Source organism: Onychostruthus taczanowskii, unplaced genomic scaffold (genome assembly GCF_017590055.1).
Source record: "Onychostruthus taczanowskii isolate IOZ18803 unplaced genomic scaffold, ASM1759005v1 scaffold35, whole genome shotgun sequence".
In the NCBI taxonomy this organism is placed as follows: Eukaryota; Metazoa; Chordata; class Aves; order Passeriformes; family Passeridae; genus Onychostruthus; species Onychostruthus taczanowskii.
In genome coordinates this window covers 6,423,735-6,442,120 of record NW_024500905.1, presented here as the reverse complement: position 1 = coordinate 6,442,120, position 18,386 = coordinate 6,423,735, and the positions used below count along the sequence as shown (strand labels likewise).

At 35.9% G+C, this 18,386-nt stretch overlaps 1 protein-coding gene across 1 annotated transcript in view; it reads left to right on the top strand.

Annotated features, from left to right (window-relative positions):
* The window catches only part of SLC16A7 (solute carrier family 16 member 7), an 82,096-nt gene that overhangs the window by 55,255 nt on the left and 8,455 nt on the right, over window positions 1-18,386 (top strand). Inside the window, exons 3-4 of the mRNA XM_041411357.1 lie at window positions 14,463-14,606; window positions 16,173-16,985. Coding sequence (XP_041267291.1) covers window positions 14,463-14,606; window positions 16,173-16,985 — 957 coding nt within the window. The remainder of the gene's footprint in view (window positions 1-14,462; window positions 14,607-16,172; window positions 16,986-18,386) is intronic.

Genomic DNA, 18,386 nt, shown 5'->3' with positions numbered 1-18,386 from the left:
ATTAAAACAGAAACTCTGTTGTGAAATAAGATGTTGATTTCCTCATACAGTTCAAACACATTTTTTAGTGATTTCTCTCTGATGATGGGAATGTGTCCCCATTTGGTTTTCTATGCATAATACTTTGAAACACATGCCATTAAGAGGTTTAACTTTTAGAAAACTTTGACGAAAATAATGGTATCCTTACAACTTTTTAGCAATAGTAGCTGGAGATAATATGAACAGGATTCATGTGTTTTGTCTTCCTCAGCAAAGGCACCTACATCTGACCAGTTGTCTAGACATCTTCTGTTGTCATTCAAAAAAGATGGGAATTTCTAATTCTTTCCTTCAGAATCTAAATGTCCAAAAAACATCAAATACAAAGACTTCTTTGGCTTTTGAGTGCTAAAATAATCTAGAGGTGAAGTTCTAATTTTGCACAAATCTGAGTTGATGCCACCCTACATGATTTTTTCCCTACACTAATACATTATATTTTGCTATCTAGAGACCTTGAAATCAAAGAATATTCTTATTAGAGATACACACCCATTGTTAGGGGTTTTAAGCTCATTGTGTTTAAGGTTTGATTGCTTCTTTACTCTTCTTTTATGTTGAATGGTTTATAATTCTCCCAAGTTCCAGTGACGCTGACTCAGTTGCATTAGTTTTAATCCTATTAAAAATACCTGGTAATTTTAACAGTACCTTTGAGCTTGTAAGTCTTCTCTTACCTTGCAATGACTTTCCTCATACCCGTAATTCCCTTTCTTCCATAAACAGATAAGAAAAAAACACAACTGGCTTGTCTAATAATTGTCTAGGTTTCCATACTTCTGTAGCTGATTATAAGCTGATAGAAATCTGTGGATCTGTTATATCTGTTTCTTATGTTCTGTGAATGATTTAAAAGTTAAATGCAGTTCAGTCTCTTTGTAACAAGATCTCCAAACACTTCTCTTTTCAGTATCAGCTGGCAGCACCAACTTTGTCATGCTGCAAACCTTACCTTTACTGCTCTCCTATGGAGGAATCCTTTGCTCTTCCTGGAGCAGAACTTACCTGACTGAAATTTGTAGCTTCTCTGTCCCACATATATTGCTTCCAGATTTGCAGAATTTCCCAAAAAAGACTGCCTTTAGAGGAATTATACGATCCATAAGAAACCAAGACTCCAGAAGGGGTACCATGAAACATTTGATTAAGGAACATAAGGGTTTAAAGCTGGAGAGAAGGAACACCTTCACTGATGATGTTACTTTCTTATCAGAGACATCTAAAATAACTACCTGGGACTGCATGGGCATTGGTGCTTATCTTGCAAGAAATGCTTCATTTTAAATACCTTAGTGATTTCATAAAGTTCAAAGTTAAATTAATTTTTTTTCACCTACATAAAGTCAACATATAAACATGTTTATATGTTTATGCAAATATGTTCATCATTAGATGTGTTTGCAACATCAAGATTTCTTGACAGTGTACCTTCAATGACTTACATGATTTCAGAGGCATTAATTAAAATCTCATTTTTATTTATATTCACCTAAAAAAGACATGGTTCATAAATTATTAATATCTTTTTCCCCAGATAAAATATAAATAAAATATAGTATACTAGCTTTGAAAATTTACAGGATTTGAGCAAAGCTGGTGGAATTAACTTTATTGAAGTAATCATTGTATAAAACTTCTGACTTATTTGTTAGGAAGCTGATATCTGCTTCATAAATGGAAAACAAAAATCTAAGGACACAGTACAATTTGACCTTAAGTATGAATCTCCTAATTTCGATTTTAATTTACTGGATTCCAGTAAATTAAAATCCAGTGCTGCAAAGTTCTCTGAGAAATCAAGAATCAGGGACTGTGACTGTAAGGATTATTCATTGAAACAACAGATTCTGTAACAAACCATTTCCAGGTAGTGACCTGAAATTGTATGATTCTCACATGGGAAAAAAATGTAATCAGCATTGGAGATGATTCTAAGGGGCTCATGCCCCCTTACATGAACAATCACTCAGAGGACTGCACCTCACAGAATGAGTTGTGGCAGTTTATCTCAGAGAGAGGTTCAGTGTGTGTTAGGTGACTGCATATACAGTAATAACCACTACTTTGGGTTTATACTAAAATAAGACACTGTAGAGTTGCAAGTTTCCTAAGTCTGTTTGGTAATGATATGCAATTTGATACCTAATAACCTTGGAAAAATGTTTGTAATTATTTTGAGCTAAGAGGAAGAATTAGTTCCTGGTAATGCCACGCAGTTATATTTTTAATTTGTTTATTTATATGGCAGAACATACTAGAGATATTTCAGAGTAAGTTTTTGGAAGATTTTTAATTTAGCTGGAAATTCTGAGGCTTGAAATTTTTATTTCAGCTTGGGACTAAAATTGATGTTAAAGCATAAAGTTGGTTCATGCAATGCTTTTTATTTTTTTGTATTGTTCCTTAAAAATCAACTAGCATGCCACCTAATATATGTGAGAGTTATTCTCTTGTCTTTTACACAGCACCATAGTTTATACCTTTGGAAAGAGTGTGCAAGGTTACATTTGCCACTGTGATTTAGAAGCTCTTCATATTTACTTACTCAAATGTAAACAGTAAGCTGAGTGCAAAGCACTTGACCCTATGCTCAGAGAGCCAGAGCTGAAGTGGCAAATGGGGTTAAGACAAGAACAAATTTGTATTATGGAATTTCTTCCAGATTATTTCACCTGATGTTTTAAAAAAAAAATACCTGATAGGGTGTTCAGATGTACACATTGCCTAGATCACTCAAAGTTCTGACCAATCGCTTTCCAGTATGATGTATTAAAACTTACTAAAAGAAACATAGTTCCTCTTGTAGGAAGAAAATATTACTTTCCTCAGTAAACCTCAGTAATATTCTTCTCACAGGCACACATGGTAAATCTTTGCAGAAGTAGGTATATTTCATTGGATTATTTTAATATGTTCTTGCTGAAGAATGTCAACATAATTCTTTAGTGGAAAGGTGGCTCCAGAAATGCATGATGCTTAGGCAGTATCTGTAATACAAATCATGAAAAGCCTGTATTTTAATGAGCACTAATTTATTTTGAATTTATGATGCATCAAAGTCATTAGAAGGAAGCTGCTTTGCATTACTAGATGGAGAATAAGGTTTCTGCCAGTGGCAAGTTGTTTTATTTCTTCACAGCAAGTAAAAAACCCCTCCTGTTCAAAAGCCACACGAATACTATCTGCAAGTGCAAGAGGATGGGACTAGGTCACCAAGACCCTTGATGTTGCTTTTTGAAGCAGAGCTCAAATACTCCTTGTTCATGTAAGCAGAGCCAATCTAGACTTTCCCACCTGCACACTTTCAGAAAATCTTCTCTATGGAGGTGCATCCTCTGCTACTACAAGGGAAAGAACTATGTAGACTGTGTAGAGAATGTCATGAACATTGTTTCCTCTCTAGTCCAACCAAAATGCAAATGCCATAACAGCCTTTTTCCAACTCCCTCATAATATATTTATTTTCCACTGTCCAAGTCCCAGGTTTTTTCTACTAATTTTTCATGACTCATTCACTCTTAACTTGGTCATAATTTATGCTAATTTTGATAGAGTCCACAGAATAAATGGCATGTGACTCTACACAGAGAACAATTGAAAAATTTGAAGCCTCATCAAGTAAAGCTTTTTCTAAAGCAGATGGAAATCTAAAAGTGACAGTTCAATGGCAAATTCAGCTCTGATGAGAAAACTTATGTGAGATAGGTATGGGAATATGCAAATATAAACTGACATCTACTCAGATGTGAAGATTTAAAAAATGTATCTGATTTCCCCGTCAGTTTCATTGCATAGAATTATTCTGAGACATGCATTTGTCCATAAAAGGCTAGAGAGATGCAAGGAAAATAGAATGAGAAGAGAAGATATTAGAAAGCACTCTTAAATTTTTGATTATTCAGTAAATATTTTACTTAATATTATTTTTAGAAAGCAGTTAAATATGGGTTGTCTTAAATTTAAGGTAATTGGAATCATCGGCTCAAAGAATGGTTGGTTTGGGAAACTCAGAATTTTATACATGTCGACTGAGTTATCCTCAAAATTTCCACTTCTTTTAGGGTTTAATAAAGGCTACTAATTTGAGGACAGTTGAAATGAAAATGCATTGAAAAAATGGAAACACCACATAAATCTTGTTACTGTTTTTGATCAAGAATTATTTTGATAAATGTTGGCTGTTCATTACTCTATTTTTGGAGTTTTTTCCTCATGTTTCTAGGCATTTAACAGTTTATATTGCTTTTAGTCTTTTTGACCAGGAAGACAAATACTCAGTGTTTTTTTTACTTTACATATAATTCTATAATTTAACAGATTTTTCTCAATATAAGCATGTGCTATTTTTTCACTTCTCTGAAAACAGGGAAAGAAACCAAAGCAAATGAAGCTCCACAGTCTCAGTTTAAATTGGCAACTGAATGTATTTTGAAAAATAGTGGGGAAAGTGCCAATTCTGTGTCCAGTGTGATCCCATTAATACACTACCACTGTCTCCACTTACACTCTAAATAGGTGCCAAAAGGTAATGAGATTGCTTAGTTCCCATTTTATATGGTATCTTTAAAACACAGATAAATTCCCTTCCCCCTTCTGTTTCTTCTGTCCTTTCTCTTCCCCTCACTCTTCCCTTTTCCTTTTTCCCTCTCTGTTCCCATTCCCTCAGCACATTGGGAACTATGTATCATTAAATATTTATTTTATTACAAAATATAATATTTTATTATAGTATCAAATTATTTAGAAATTATCTAATTTATGATTTTTAAAGGAGTTTGGGAAATTGACAAACTTAGGCTTCTAAATGTTAGCACTGAAAGACACCCATATGCATTTTACTGGACATTACTAAAAAGATTGTAATTAAAATGATAAAATAATGTTTTAGGGTTTTTTTTTAATATAAAATAGAGTTTAATCCTGATGATACTAATGTATTAGGTGCATTTGGAAATAATCTTACAATGTTATTGACAATGACCTGAATATGATGACTTCTCTGGACACTTCCGAGCTATAAATACGTACATCCAGATTTATACTTCTCATCACTTTTATTCTAAGTATGTAGATGAGATTTAATGATCCACTCATGATCCATAATTCACAGTAAGAGGTCCACAGCAACATCATAGGTAATAGCTTCAGTATTTTCAATTTGAAGTTTAATTATACAGTGCAAAACTGAGAAAGGAATATGATAAAGGAGCAACTGAGAGGAAGCAAGTGTCTTGTGCTTACTCTGAAATTACATATTATTGCCTGCAACAGTATATAAGGAATAATTTCTAAGTTGAGTTAGTTATAATATTATTCTGGAAGAACACAAATAAACTGTAGCATGGGGTGCAGGATGGAAGTGGGATATTGCATGAACTTTAATATGATAGGTAGTTTGTAGAAGACAGAGAAATCCAAATGACAATATTAATCTTAACTGAAGTTGGCTGGATTTTTGAGTGTAAATGCGTTATCTGAAAAATTTATTGATTTGAGTTGGAGAGAATACATTCCTAAGAACTACTAAATAGCCTGGGCTGTTGTATTTGTTGTGGCTTTTTGCTCTCTAAAATTCTGCTAGGCAGAATTGACAAAGTATTATTCGGCTTCCAGGAAAAGTAGCCAGGGATTTTTTAAGGGTTATAAAAATAATAAATGATAATAGGGAATAATAAATAGAAGGTGGTGAGTAATGAACATCTACAATTATTGTGTTCACATATGCATACACACAGATTTTTAGAAAAGACAGTCATTCCTCAAAGAGGAAGGAAGATAGAAAGAAAAAAAGGAAAGTCTTTGTAACTGTCCAATAACATGGTTTATAAAAAATGTCTATAAAGAAATAAAACAAATATTTGCATGAACTATTCAGTTTGGTTATTTTTTCTCTTTTTTTTTGGGGGGGGTACTTTGGCTCTTTTATAGTTTTCAACAGTTATCTTTTAGATTAACTACATATCTCTTATTTTCAATTTGCTATAATTTTAATTTTTACAGTGGTATAGTGTAACCTCTGTCTTTTTTTTTTTTTTTTTAAGTTTTATATCTGCAAAAAAATGCCCCCCTTTGTAACAGCGGAATATACAGAACTTGTTTAGCTATCTGGTTCAGTTAGCAAGCTGTAAAGACAAGTTTGATAGCTAAAAATTTTAACCTGCTTTGGAAAGGCACAAAGTACTAAACACTGAGTCTTCAATTAGAAATTTTTGAATTCTTTGAAAGTGAAAGAGTGAGTTCAGAAGGTTTTAGGTGAAAAATACTTATAAATGAGATAAGTACCTTCTATTATCTCTGGGAAAAAAAGCCCCATTTTTATTTATTGAGTCCATCAATCAGATGAGGGAAAGCATTGGGTTTTTTTGTTTTGTGTTTGTGTGAGCATGTAGTCTCCATGTCTAGGCATAGCAGTTTTTTAATATGATTACTTTTGAGACAGAAAAACTATTAGATAGAAATACTGGTTAGCTATAAATAAACCTCTAGTTTCTGAATAGTACTAATTTCCCTTTGTGCCCTCAACGTATTAGGATTTATTTTAAATATTCAGAAATGGGATACTTTCAGTTCACATGCTCAAACAGAGATATTACCAAATTGAACTTAGCCTGTCATTTCAGCCAACTACAGAGACAGAAGGATAACACTCCAAAGATAATACCTCCTTTAAAAAACCCACTACACATTTTCATGAGAACATTTGAGATATGCCTCATGAAATTCCAAATGAATCCCAGAAAGAAATGGAAATTTAATTTATTACTACCTTGTATAGCATATACTGCTGTAGATAATTACATTACTAATATTTATATATTAGTATTATTAACTTTACTGCATTTCCAGGGGGAAATAGTGAATAAGTCCTTGTTTGGTTTTTCATTTGAAGAACAAGTAGCTTTTAATGGCACAGGTTCATTGTGCATATAACAGTAATATTATTTAAGTGAAGTCCCCAACATATTTTTTGAGTCAGAAAAGCTGTTTTAAATTTAGATTCATACAAGCCTATGACATCCTGAGGACCTAATTGCTGTTAAATACTTAGCTTCAAAATACATTGTCTTTTCTTCTGCAGAAAACTTTCATTAGTTTTTCCCAGTACCTCGTTATTTGCCACTGAATTTTCTAATGTTCATGTTGATGTACTACACGCTCAATTTACAAGCTGGTTGTTTTGGTTTTCAGTGAAGAAATGAACATTTTTCTGAGACTTCTTGCAATGCACATATCATGCACTGATGCTATTTCCCTTTACAGAGGCATGCAGACTGTTGTTGGAAAAATATGTGCTTGGTGTTACAAGGTCTCTGTTTAAATAAAACTCTCTTAAAGGTTCTTGTGTTCCATCTCATCGTTAGCTTGTTCTCTCCTTTCTTCTTTATTGATTATTACCTTTTTCTAAGTTGAAAGACTAGCTTTTGAAAATATCTTTGCATGGGCTTCACTCTATTCAGTGATACTGAAGGTAACAGGAAGCCAAATATAAGGAAACTTTTAAAAAATGCTGAAATATTTTTCTACATCTTACTTCTTTTCATGATAATGGAGTCAATGTGAAATTTGGGCAGTTAATTTTGGGCCAGAGCTTTTTTAGTCAGTGACCATATATGTTTCTGAAATCTGCTGAGTGTTCAGTAGCTCATAGAATTACACTAATTTCCTATTAAATATGGTGAAGTTTCATATTGCTTATTTCAAAAGAAATGTCATAATTTATCTTAAAGTCTTCTGCATTGTGATCAAGTGTTTCAGCCTTTTATGAAAAAAAATCTGCAGCAGAGCATGCAAAACATAATTAATATAAAGCATTGATACGTATCCATGTAAATAATAATCAGCATGGCTACTCCTTGATTAAAAACTGGGCATTCTTCCAGCTTTTTAAAATTCATAGATATAGAGCAATTTGCTAACTTGAAGACATTTTCTAAATTACATGGTCCATAACTCCATACACATTTGCGCCCTAACAAACAAGAAAAAACCTGCAAGCCAAACAAGAGCTTTAGTCAAAATATGTAAAGCCCTTGATTCATGTCTCTGATGTTTCGCTAGAAAAACACAAATACCAAAGCAGATCAAGTGATGCCTCCATAAAAGCAATACACTTAGAGCAAGTACCAGCACCACCGATCACTTATTTTGTTTCTCCTGAACGTTTCAGGAAAAGGCAGCTTATATTTGAAGACATATGTGTTTCTGAGTTCAGCACTTCACTTCAAAGCTTGCAGGTGTAACCTTTTTGGGAGGAGGAGCCGTGAGGAAGAAGCTGGAGTTGAGCACTCTTCCATCAGTCAGGCTCCTATGTGTTACCGCACACGCAATTACTGCATTCCTTATAAACCTCCAAGGAACAGATGAAGGTCAAATTAATGTTCGTTAGAGATCAAAAGATAAAAGCTTGATGGAATACAAGGCTCCTTCAGGACACCAGTGAGAATGTGAGCATTCAGGGTAATGACTCTGAGGAAACGTAGTTAAGAGCAGGGGAAGTGGAGAGCAAAGTGTGATGGATGGTTGAGCTGCTGACTGTGTCCTCCCTGGCAGGTTGGGCTTTTAGCTGCTCAGCTCTCCTAACTCACAGTCTAACAACCCTAACTTGTTACACATTTCTGTTTGGTGGTATTTACTGCAAGAGCATATTTTCTCATTGCTTTCTGTCAAGGTTACTGTGTTATCTAGGTTTATGGAATCAGTACAGCCAATTGTAAATGTTATATGGAATGGAAAAAAAAATGCTGCCAAATGCACAGAGGAACTACAAAGAAAACTTTCCAAGGATTCTTGAAATAATTTACTTCACTGCTGTTACACAAACACATGGGATATGTCAGAAATGCAGGTTACCATTCCCAGAATGATGATAAAGAGTACAAACCTAAAAAATAATGCAAAAAATAGTTTCATGACTTTTTAATACTTTTATTTTTTTTCTGTCTAAAGCCTGTCCAAGAGTACTAAAATAATTTAGCCAAAGGCTTTTGAATGAGAGATTAAACTGTCACAGAATGCACAATATTTTGTCCTAGTCCTACTTGAGAAAAACAGCATATTTTGAAAGTTTTTCCAAGTTAATTAATAGGTTTTAAGCATTTTGAGTTGATTTTCATCTGAATACCAGAGATAGGATTCCATTAGCAGTACTAAGAACTTGCTTAAAGCATTTGTGATTGAATGAGTTTTCTTTAGTGGAGTTCATATTCAAAAAAAAAAAAAGGATAAAGTTGGACTCATCTTAGCAAATAGTTTATACAAATATTAATTCTTGGAGCTCCTTGGGCTTTTCTGACCTTGTAGGAAATAGAAATAAAAGATAAACCTTGGCTGGAAAGGCAGCTGCATTGACTCTGCAGAGCAGATGGCTGAAAATGTGTTTAAACCACTTGACAGGACGCAACTACAATGTAGCATTAGTGCAATTTGAAATATTACTACATTTATTTTCAACTTCTTTCAGAAATTCACTTCATTTAAATTAATGTCATATTGTTCATACTGAGTCACTTCATGTTGCTTTGGATTGATAGCACTATGAACACTGTAATGACATTGTTAATATATGTTAAAAAAATTACCTTTTTATCAGGAAAGTTTAGCTCCATACTAAATTTAATGGAGGTAGCAAAATAAAAAGCATGAATGCACTGGCAGTATGTGAGAGAAATTACAGAGTGCTCTCTAATTATATCACTGTATTACAGCAGTGAGGAATCAAACTAGGACTAATGGAACAGCTCCTCCTGGAAGCTGTGCTAAGGCATGTGGAGAACACGGAGGTGATTCAGGACAGCCAGCACAGCTGCACCAGTGGCAGGCCCTGCCTGACCAAACTATTGCCCTTCTGTGATGGTGCGACCATATCAGTGGTCAGGGGAAGGTTTATAGATGTTGTCTCTCTGGGTTTCTGTAAATCCTTTTACTTGACCTCCTTGTCTCTAAAGTGGAGAGAGATGGACTTGGTAAGTGGACTCTTAGCTGGATAAGGTATTGGTTGGACAGCGACATCCAGAGAGTAATGGTCAATGTCTCAGAGTCCTGATGGACATCTGGTGTCTATCAGGGGTCTGCAGTGGGCCTTTATTTTTTATGATAATAAATTATAATATTTAGTATCTTCATTAATGACAGGAATGAAGGAATCAAGTGCTCCCTCAGCAGGTTTGCAGTCCACTGAGCTGAGTGGTGCAGCTGACACACCTGAAGCACAGGATGCCATCCAGAGGGACCTGGACAGGCCTGAGCAGTGGGCCCATGGGAATCTCAGGGGGTTTGATGAGACCAAGTGCAAGGTGCTGCACGTGGGTCGGGGCAAAGCCTGGGATCAGCACAGGCTGGGGATGAACAGGTGGACAGCAGCCCTGCTGAGAAGGACTCAGGGGTGCTGGGGAGGAGAGGCTGGGCATGACACAGCCATAGGCACTCCCAGCACAGAGAGCCAACTGTGTCCTGGGCTGCATCCAAAGCAGCGTGGCCAGCAGGGCCAGGGAGGGGATTCCTCTCTGCTCTGCTCTGTACTGCCCGTGTATTCTGCAAGCTGCAGTTCTGCATCCCTCTGTGAGATCCTCAGCACAGGAGAAACATTGACCTGTTAGATCAAGTCCAGAGGAGGCCACCAAGATGATTAGAGGGATGGAGCATTTCTCCTGTGGGGAAAGATTGAGAGAATTGAGATTGTTCAGCCTGGAAAAGAGAGGGTTTTGGGGTAACCTAATTGTGGCCTTCCGCTACCTGAAGGGAGCCTCCAGGAAGGATGGAGAGAGACTTTTTGCAAATGACCTTAAAAGGTTTGAAACTAGATGACCTTTAAAGTCCCTTCCAACCCAGGCCAATCTATGAGTGATGGTATGATATAGTTCCAACCCCCCTGTCATGGACAGGACACCTGCCAGTAGACCAGATTGTTCAGAGCCACATCCAGCCTGGCCTAGAACACTTTCGGGGTGGGGCAGCCACAGCTTCTCTGGGCAGCCCCTTCCAGGACCTCACCAGCCTCACAGGGAAGATTTTCTTCACGACATCTAATCTAAATGTGCTCTTAGCATCCGCAACTTCTTTGTGCACAAGTACAAGTAAATGTTCTTTTGAGCCAGTGAAACAGAACATAGGTGTCACAGTATTATAGACTTCATATGAAACATCATAAACAGCTCCAAAATGCATGATCCCATCTGCTCACACAGCTGAAATTACTTTTGCCACTTTTCCCTTGGCATAATGACCAACAATGTGAAAAGTGGCTATTTTTTCTTGTCTTATAAAGCACAGTCCTTCCTGAAGCTGTTTGTCAGTGGTGCTGGTTACAGTTGCTGTCTCACAGCCTGGTCCTTTGCCTGAAACAGAAAGATATAAAACAAAAATACAGCTGTGAGAGTGTTAGCATATTACGATAATGGTCTTAAATTTGCTTTAGGGAGTATATAATCTTTTGTGGCTGGTTTGTGGGTGTTAAGGGAGAGAGCAGAGTAAATATTCTTGTGGGTCTCCTGACTTAACATCTGTTATGCAGTTACTTCAGACTTTGGGAAAGTAGATTCAGAGATCCAGCAGTTCTTTAGTGCATTAATATTTATTAATGTATAGCAAGGTTTTGGCAGTGTAATAGTATTTAAACAGCTTAATCTTCCTTTGTCTAAAAAGAAAGAATACACAAGGAATATAGACCTATGCTGGCATGTAAGCATTGCTTAATAATTGTAGAAGATGTTAGATGTGACATGAAATTTGTACAAGGCTATAAAACATATGATGGCAGGCAAACAGCTGCAATTTATGTAGAAACATCTATGTTAAGGTATGAAAATGCATTCTTTTATGAGATTTCCTAACAAAGTGTATGCACAGATGTCAGAATAAAATGTTTAACTTACTTATCACATTGCAAGAGTGTCCTGGATAATTTAGGGAGCTTAAACTAACTCTGTGGCTTGTACAACAATTAATATTTCCCACATGCGCAGATTTTAAATTAAAATACTGGAATATGTGTAGAGAAAACCTCAAATTAAGTGGAGCTGTGGTGGTAAGTACACATCATTAACTTAAAGAAAACAGCTCAAAGGGAGTATTATATTTAAAGGATTTTTAAATTCATGATACATTCCAAATTTATGTCATTTGAAAGCACAGAGTCAGGCGCAGACAACCTATCTAAATTAATACGTCCATATTTGAGCTCAGCTATTAGGTCTTGTAGGTGAAGTTAACACTACACACTTTGATCTGGAAACCTGTAACTGAAAGTCCAGCCTAACTGCTACAGTGAAGATCTGCAGAGATGCAGTTTTCCTGTTCCTGGTAAGGAACTGTCTGTTAGCAAATACTAAACAAATTTTTCACTTTCAATTTTGTAAATACTTCCATCTCATCACATGAAGAAGAACTGGGAAATTATTTTTAAAAAAAATTCAAAATAGTTGTTTTGGTATGTCTAAAGTGAATACTGTTACTGTTTTTAGCAATAAAAACAACTAGAGGTTTTTTTACTTGCCTTAGACTTATTTATTTTTAAACTTATAGCTATTATTTGATTCTGGGATGAAACTTTTTGCTTTGAGTTTAAAAGTGATTTCCAGTTAAAAGGGTCATTTTTTTAACTCAGAGAAATTATTTCTATTGTTTACATATTTCAAAAGGTCTTGCTTTCTAACTCAGACATGAGCCCAACCACTAATTTTCCAAACATAGCTCTATAAATAAAAAAATCATGTTCTTCCATGTTTCACTGCTTTCTTCATATGGTCTCAAAGGGGAGAGCCTTGCTTGTCACAGTTCTGCTTAGCTGCTCCCCTCAAATGGAAATAAAGAAATGTTAGTTATGTCGTCATATAAACTGTCAGTTAAATGTTTTAGTGCTTCATAAGTGTTCTATAATCTTTTAATGAATCCCTGGGCTGTTGTCTATTTGGGTGTCCATTCCATGCTGTGGATGTTTAAGTCTGTTGGCTTTGATATACAGTTATGCTTAAGATTCCTTGGGACTCAAGTTATTTAATGAATACACAAACTAAGATCCAAACATCACTCAAATCTTTGCTTTCCAGTCAAGTTAATTTCAAGTTGATCTCTGTATTAATGAGCTATTAGAAAAGACAGGCAGGCACCGGGCAACTCTATTGCAGAAGCTTATTTCCATAAGGAAGTAAGGTAAAAATCAATCATTTGGCATATTTTTAAGACTTCTGTTGTGTATATGCAAATAGTAATTAACATTTTCAGCCTATCAATAATAATAATACTTTCATACATTTAAGGTAATTCAAAGATTGGAGTCTGAAATATAACTTTGCCTATGAAAGCACACTTCTAAATTTAATTGGATTTGGCTTTTCACCTCATGAAGTTTCTGGCATTTATTCCTTTAGATATTCATAAAAATAGAGATTTAAAACTGTTACCAGTATAGTGAATAATCTGCAGTGAACTCAGATGCAAATCAAGGCATTCCACTTTGTGCTAGGTACCTGCTCTGTCTTAGGTTTGAAATGCATTGCTTTTTATGATGTTGGGTTTTTTGGATTCTTTGCTTTTATTTTTTTAAATTTTTGTATTGGATGCCTTCCATTATTGAAAAAGCAGGACTATTTGTAATGTTTTGGACCGAATATAGTGCCAGCAGATGCTATGCAGGTTTAGCTAAAGAGCTTTGACAACCTCTTAGTCTTGATATGTAGCACACCATCTATTCTAGCTATGGTTGTTCAAAAACATATAATGTATGTCATGCTAAATTGCACACTAGCTGTTTGGTTAGTATGGATGTAATTATACCATAAACTGAATTGCAGTTGAAACTGAAAAATGGACCTAGAGCAATATTTTTAAATTTTATCGGTTTTTATGCTAAACCACATTTTAGATTTTCCCAGACAGTCTATAGTTATCTTACTGTGCATTTACACTCCCCTCTTGACGAGGTAAGGGTAAGCAAGCCTCAGGGGCCAGAGATTTATGTTCTGATTTGACAATATTTTGTGAACCACTATGTGTGGTTCTAAGTAGGGATGCAGGACATCCTGCAGTATTAAGTAATTTTAGTCTGCTTGCCTGGAGGTTCCTCCTGCTCTGTGGAGTTTTGATACCCATCTCATACTTGAAATTCTTCAGTCCTTGCACTTTCAAAACTTTCACTGACTGATCTTGGTATTGATTGTTCATGAACTGTAACAATCCCTCTTGCTTGTCTGATGTCTTTAATCTTTTTATCCATCTTCATAACTAATCGATATTTATATTGTCATGGAGGCAGTATATCCACATCCAGTCTTGTGTCTGCAAACTCACAGAGTGTTTGTAAGACAGATTGGTATAGAAACAGTTTAGCATTTTCTGGGATGGAAGAGGAAAGCATTCCAACATGTTGTAAATACAAAGATAGAGTTACCTGTTACCTGAAATTGGCATTTTCTTTCTACCAACAGGTCCCATAAGCAGCATTTTGGTGAATAAGTATGGTAGCCGGCCTGTGATGATAGCAGGGGGTATCCTCTGTTCTTTTGGAATGATTGCATCCTCTTTCTGCAATAGTGTCCTTGAGCTGTATATATGTATCGGTGTGGTGGGAGGTAAGAGTCCTGTTTAAAAGGTTGTATTTTGTTGTGTTATATCAAACTATTTCTAATACTGTTCTACAAATGAGCCTCACTGATCGAGAATTCTCTGTGTACACATGCAATCCATGAAGGTAGTAAGATCAGTTAAACTACCTGAACTATCTAATCCTTTAAATTAACTGATATGGTGTTAAATTATTTCTTAGGACAATTCAGAAACAATTGATGAATTTATTCACTAAATGCTGTATGTATGTACTTTTCCACATTGCTCTATAATTGTGGTATAAAAATTGATTGGCTCATGACAGCACTTATTACAGTCATTTCACATGTGTACAATTTCACATTCGTTGTTTTAGTTTTCAATCATGTTGCACTGCAAACAGAGTGGCAGATGCTAGCCAAATGCAAGTAGAATTGTGAAAGCTTGGACCAGATTTCTGTAGGTTTTTTACATACACATCATCTCACAGAAAAGTATAATAACTTTCAGTTCAATAGTTTCCTGTTTAAAATCTCCCATGGTCAATCACCAAATAAAATTATTCATAATCATTTATCACAGGCCTAGATATCGCCTAAAGCAATGACTTAAACTCATTGTGATGCCAGTAAATTAAAGAATCTCCTTATTGAAACTTGTGCGGTTTTTTTTAAATCTCTTCTCAGAATAAGGAAGGAGAGGTGAAATACTGCAGGTAATAAATGAATGAGATAATATCTGTATATTCAGGCTCATCTTCCTTTATGTTGGGACTAAAGGAGACTGTTTTTATTTAGTGATTAATCTCTAAAAGTCTTATTTTTGACATCCTAAACTTGGTGCCTACTGAAAGAGTAATGTCAGAGTCTGGGAATGGGCCTATCAAGGAAGAGAGTTTCTCTCCTGTACCATCAAGCAGAGGCATATTAGAGTTTATGGCTTAGATGTCTTAATACAGAGAGAAGGCCTAGAGGTTCAGCTTTGGGGTCAGTTTATACACTCAGCTGATCTGGGTGGGTAGTCTGCTGCCATGTGTGTCCTTTACAACTCCTTAATAGTGACCTGGGAAAGGAGAGCTGAATGTGCTGGAAAATAATTTGCTATTTTATGTTCCTGTTTTACAGACAAGTTGGATCTTAATTAGGGTTGGAAATAGGAAATTAGGAGATTTATGCATTTGAATAAACCCTACATTCATTGTAGCTGAAGTGACATTTAATAACTTTTGTTAAATGAGCCAGGAGAGAATTGTATTACAGTTTAGCAAATATAAAAATGGTGAGTCAAGGCATGGATACCATCATTCTTCTGTATGTGATTCCCCTGTCTCTATCATCGCTGAAAGACAAAAGGAGTTTTGGCTTTCAATGCAGCACTACAGGGGAAAATGACCAAATGCTACCATGACACAGTCTTGGTATAAACACTCATAGACATCAGTGAGGCTGCATTTCATTCTCTGATGCCAGCTGCATTCTATATGGAGAATCAATGGATTGGATACTGGTCATTTTAAAAATAACTTGAAAGAGCTGGGATGTTTTTTTCACTGCATGACCTGCAATAATAACTGTCTTTTATGTGTTGTTTAGGTCTGGGTTTAGCATTCAACTTACAGCCTGCCTTGACCATGATTGGCAAGTATTTCTATAAGAAGCGTCCCATCGCTAATGGATTGGCAATGGCTGGAAGTCCAGTGTTTCTGAGCACATTGGCACCTCTCAATCAATTCCTCTTTAATGCTTTTGGCTGGAAAGGAAGCTTTCTTATTCTGGGAGGACTTCTTTTGAACTGCTGTGTGGCTGGGTCACTTATGAGACCTGTTGGACCAAAAAAAGTTCCTCCTGTGAAAAAAGATGTTGAAAAAGGCACAGGAGATTCTGCCTTGCACAAAAACAACAAGAGGTCTTGTTGGCAAACTATGAATAAGTATCTAGATCTGTCCCTTTTCAAACACAGAGGGTTTCTGATATATCTGTCAGGAAATGTCATTATGTTTATTGGTTTCTTTGCTCCGATAGTGTTCTTGGCTCCTTATGCCAAGCACAAGGGAATTGATGAATATTCTGCTGCTTTTTTGCTCTCTATCTTAGCCTTTGTAGACATGTTTGCTAGGCCTTCCATGGGACTTGTAGCAAACTCCAGGTTTATCCGGCCAAAGATCCAGTATTTTTTTAGTTTTGCTGTCTTGTACAATGGTGTCTGTCATATCTTGTGCCCTCTGGCAAAAAATTACACTGGCTTGGTGATATATGCTGTATTTTTTGGATTTGCATTTGGAATGGTTAGCAGTGTTCTTTTTGAGACATTGATGGACCTTGTTGGAGCTGCTAGATTTTCCAGTGCGGTGGGACTTGTCACCATTGTGGAATGTTGCCCTGTGCTCATAGGCCCTCCTCTAGGAGGTAAGAATCTATTTCTTTCCATTTTTTTTTCAGACATTACAGCATAACCTTGCAATGTAACATTGAGTTAATATAAACAATTGTTCTTAATGTTTTCACTGTTACTAAAAATGTACCATAATAGCCTAATAGTAAAAAATAAATGCATCAGTTACTGTCCTGGTTTAGGGCAAAATTGGGAGAAATGCTCCAACTAGGGGCAGCTTGAAGAATGCTCACTTACACTTGCTTAAACAATTTTAATTTATCTAAATAGAGAGAATGGGCATTTCCAGAGAGGAAAAACTAACAGGAAAGTGTCAGAGGGAACACAGGCCTGCTCAGCACTTCAGGCAGGGTGCACACATGGTGCGAGTCCATCAGGATGCTGTGGAGCATTGTGCCCTGGCATGATTTCACACCCAAGCTCTGCTCGCAGCCAGCCCTTTAGCCTGTTCCTGTAGCCAGTAGATGGGGGCAAGGTAATGCAGAGGGTGAACTGACTGAAAGACGTTAGCATCACCAACTTCTCTTTTCAAGTGCAAGGGGAGGTTGAAGTGTATCACTTAGACTGCGTTCATAACACTTGTGCTTCTAGCAGCAAAAATGAACAGTGTTTTCAGGAAGTATTTTCAGAAAGTATTTTCTGTTTGCTGGGTTTTTTTTTCCTCAGTATTCAGTAATGCTGATAGCAAGCTTTATATTATTGAGATTTCTGAGGATGTAAGAGATTAAAAAAATAGATGCTCTAATTTTATTGAGAAGCATTGGTATGTATCTTGGTGTGTGTGTTGCAGTATAAGCCCAACAATATGAGAATATAAAGATAGTGAGATTGCCAGCCTAATGAACATTAGCACTGTACCCACATTAGCACTGCCTCAGAAGTCAGCAAGATTATGTGTGCCTAAAAGCATTTATATATACTGAAATACTTCAGATTACTGTCAGGATTTCTATGAAAATAGCATTGTTGTGTGCAATTCTCAATATGCCAAAACAATTCCACTCACTTCAGTAAAATAATATCTATACAAGTACATTTTTAATATGTCTAAAGACATTCCATATTGTTTCTCATCATTTAACACACAAATCCACTTTGGCAAAGGTAAAGCAAAATATATCCTCACACAGACTCTTTCTATGCCACCTAGTGAGGGGTCTGAGCTTGTAACCACTGGAGTCCAGCCTTTTCAGTCAGGTTCTGAAATCAGTATAAACTCAAAAGATATTAAATCCAATATTTATGGAGCAGTAGCTTATACAGTTATTTATTTTTCAGTATATAAGCTTTTCAGGAGTTTTGGAAAGCATTTTTTATTGTGTTATAAGACTATAAATAATTGATTTAACTTGTTGAACAGAGGCAACAAAGGGGGTGAACACATGGAAAAGCTAAGCTCCAGTTTTGACTAGTTC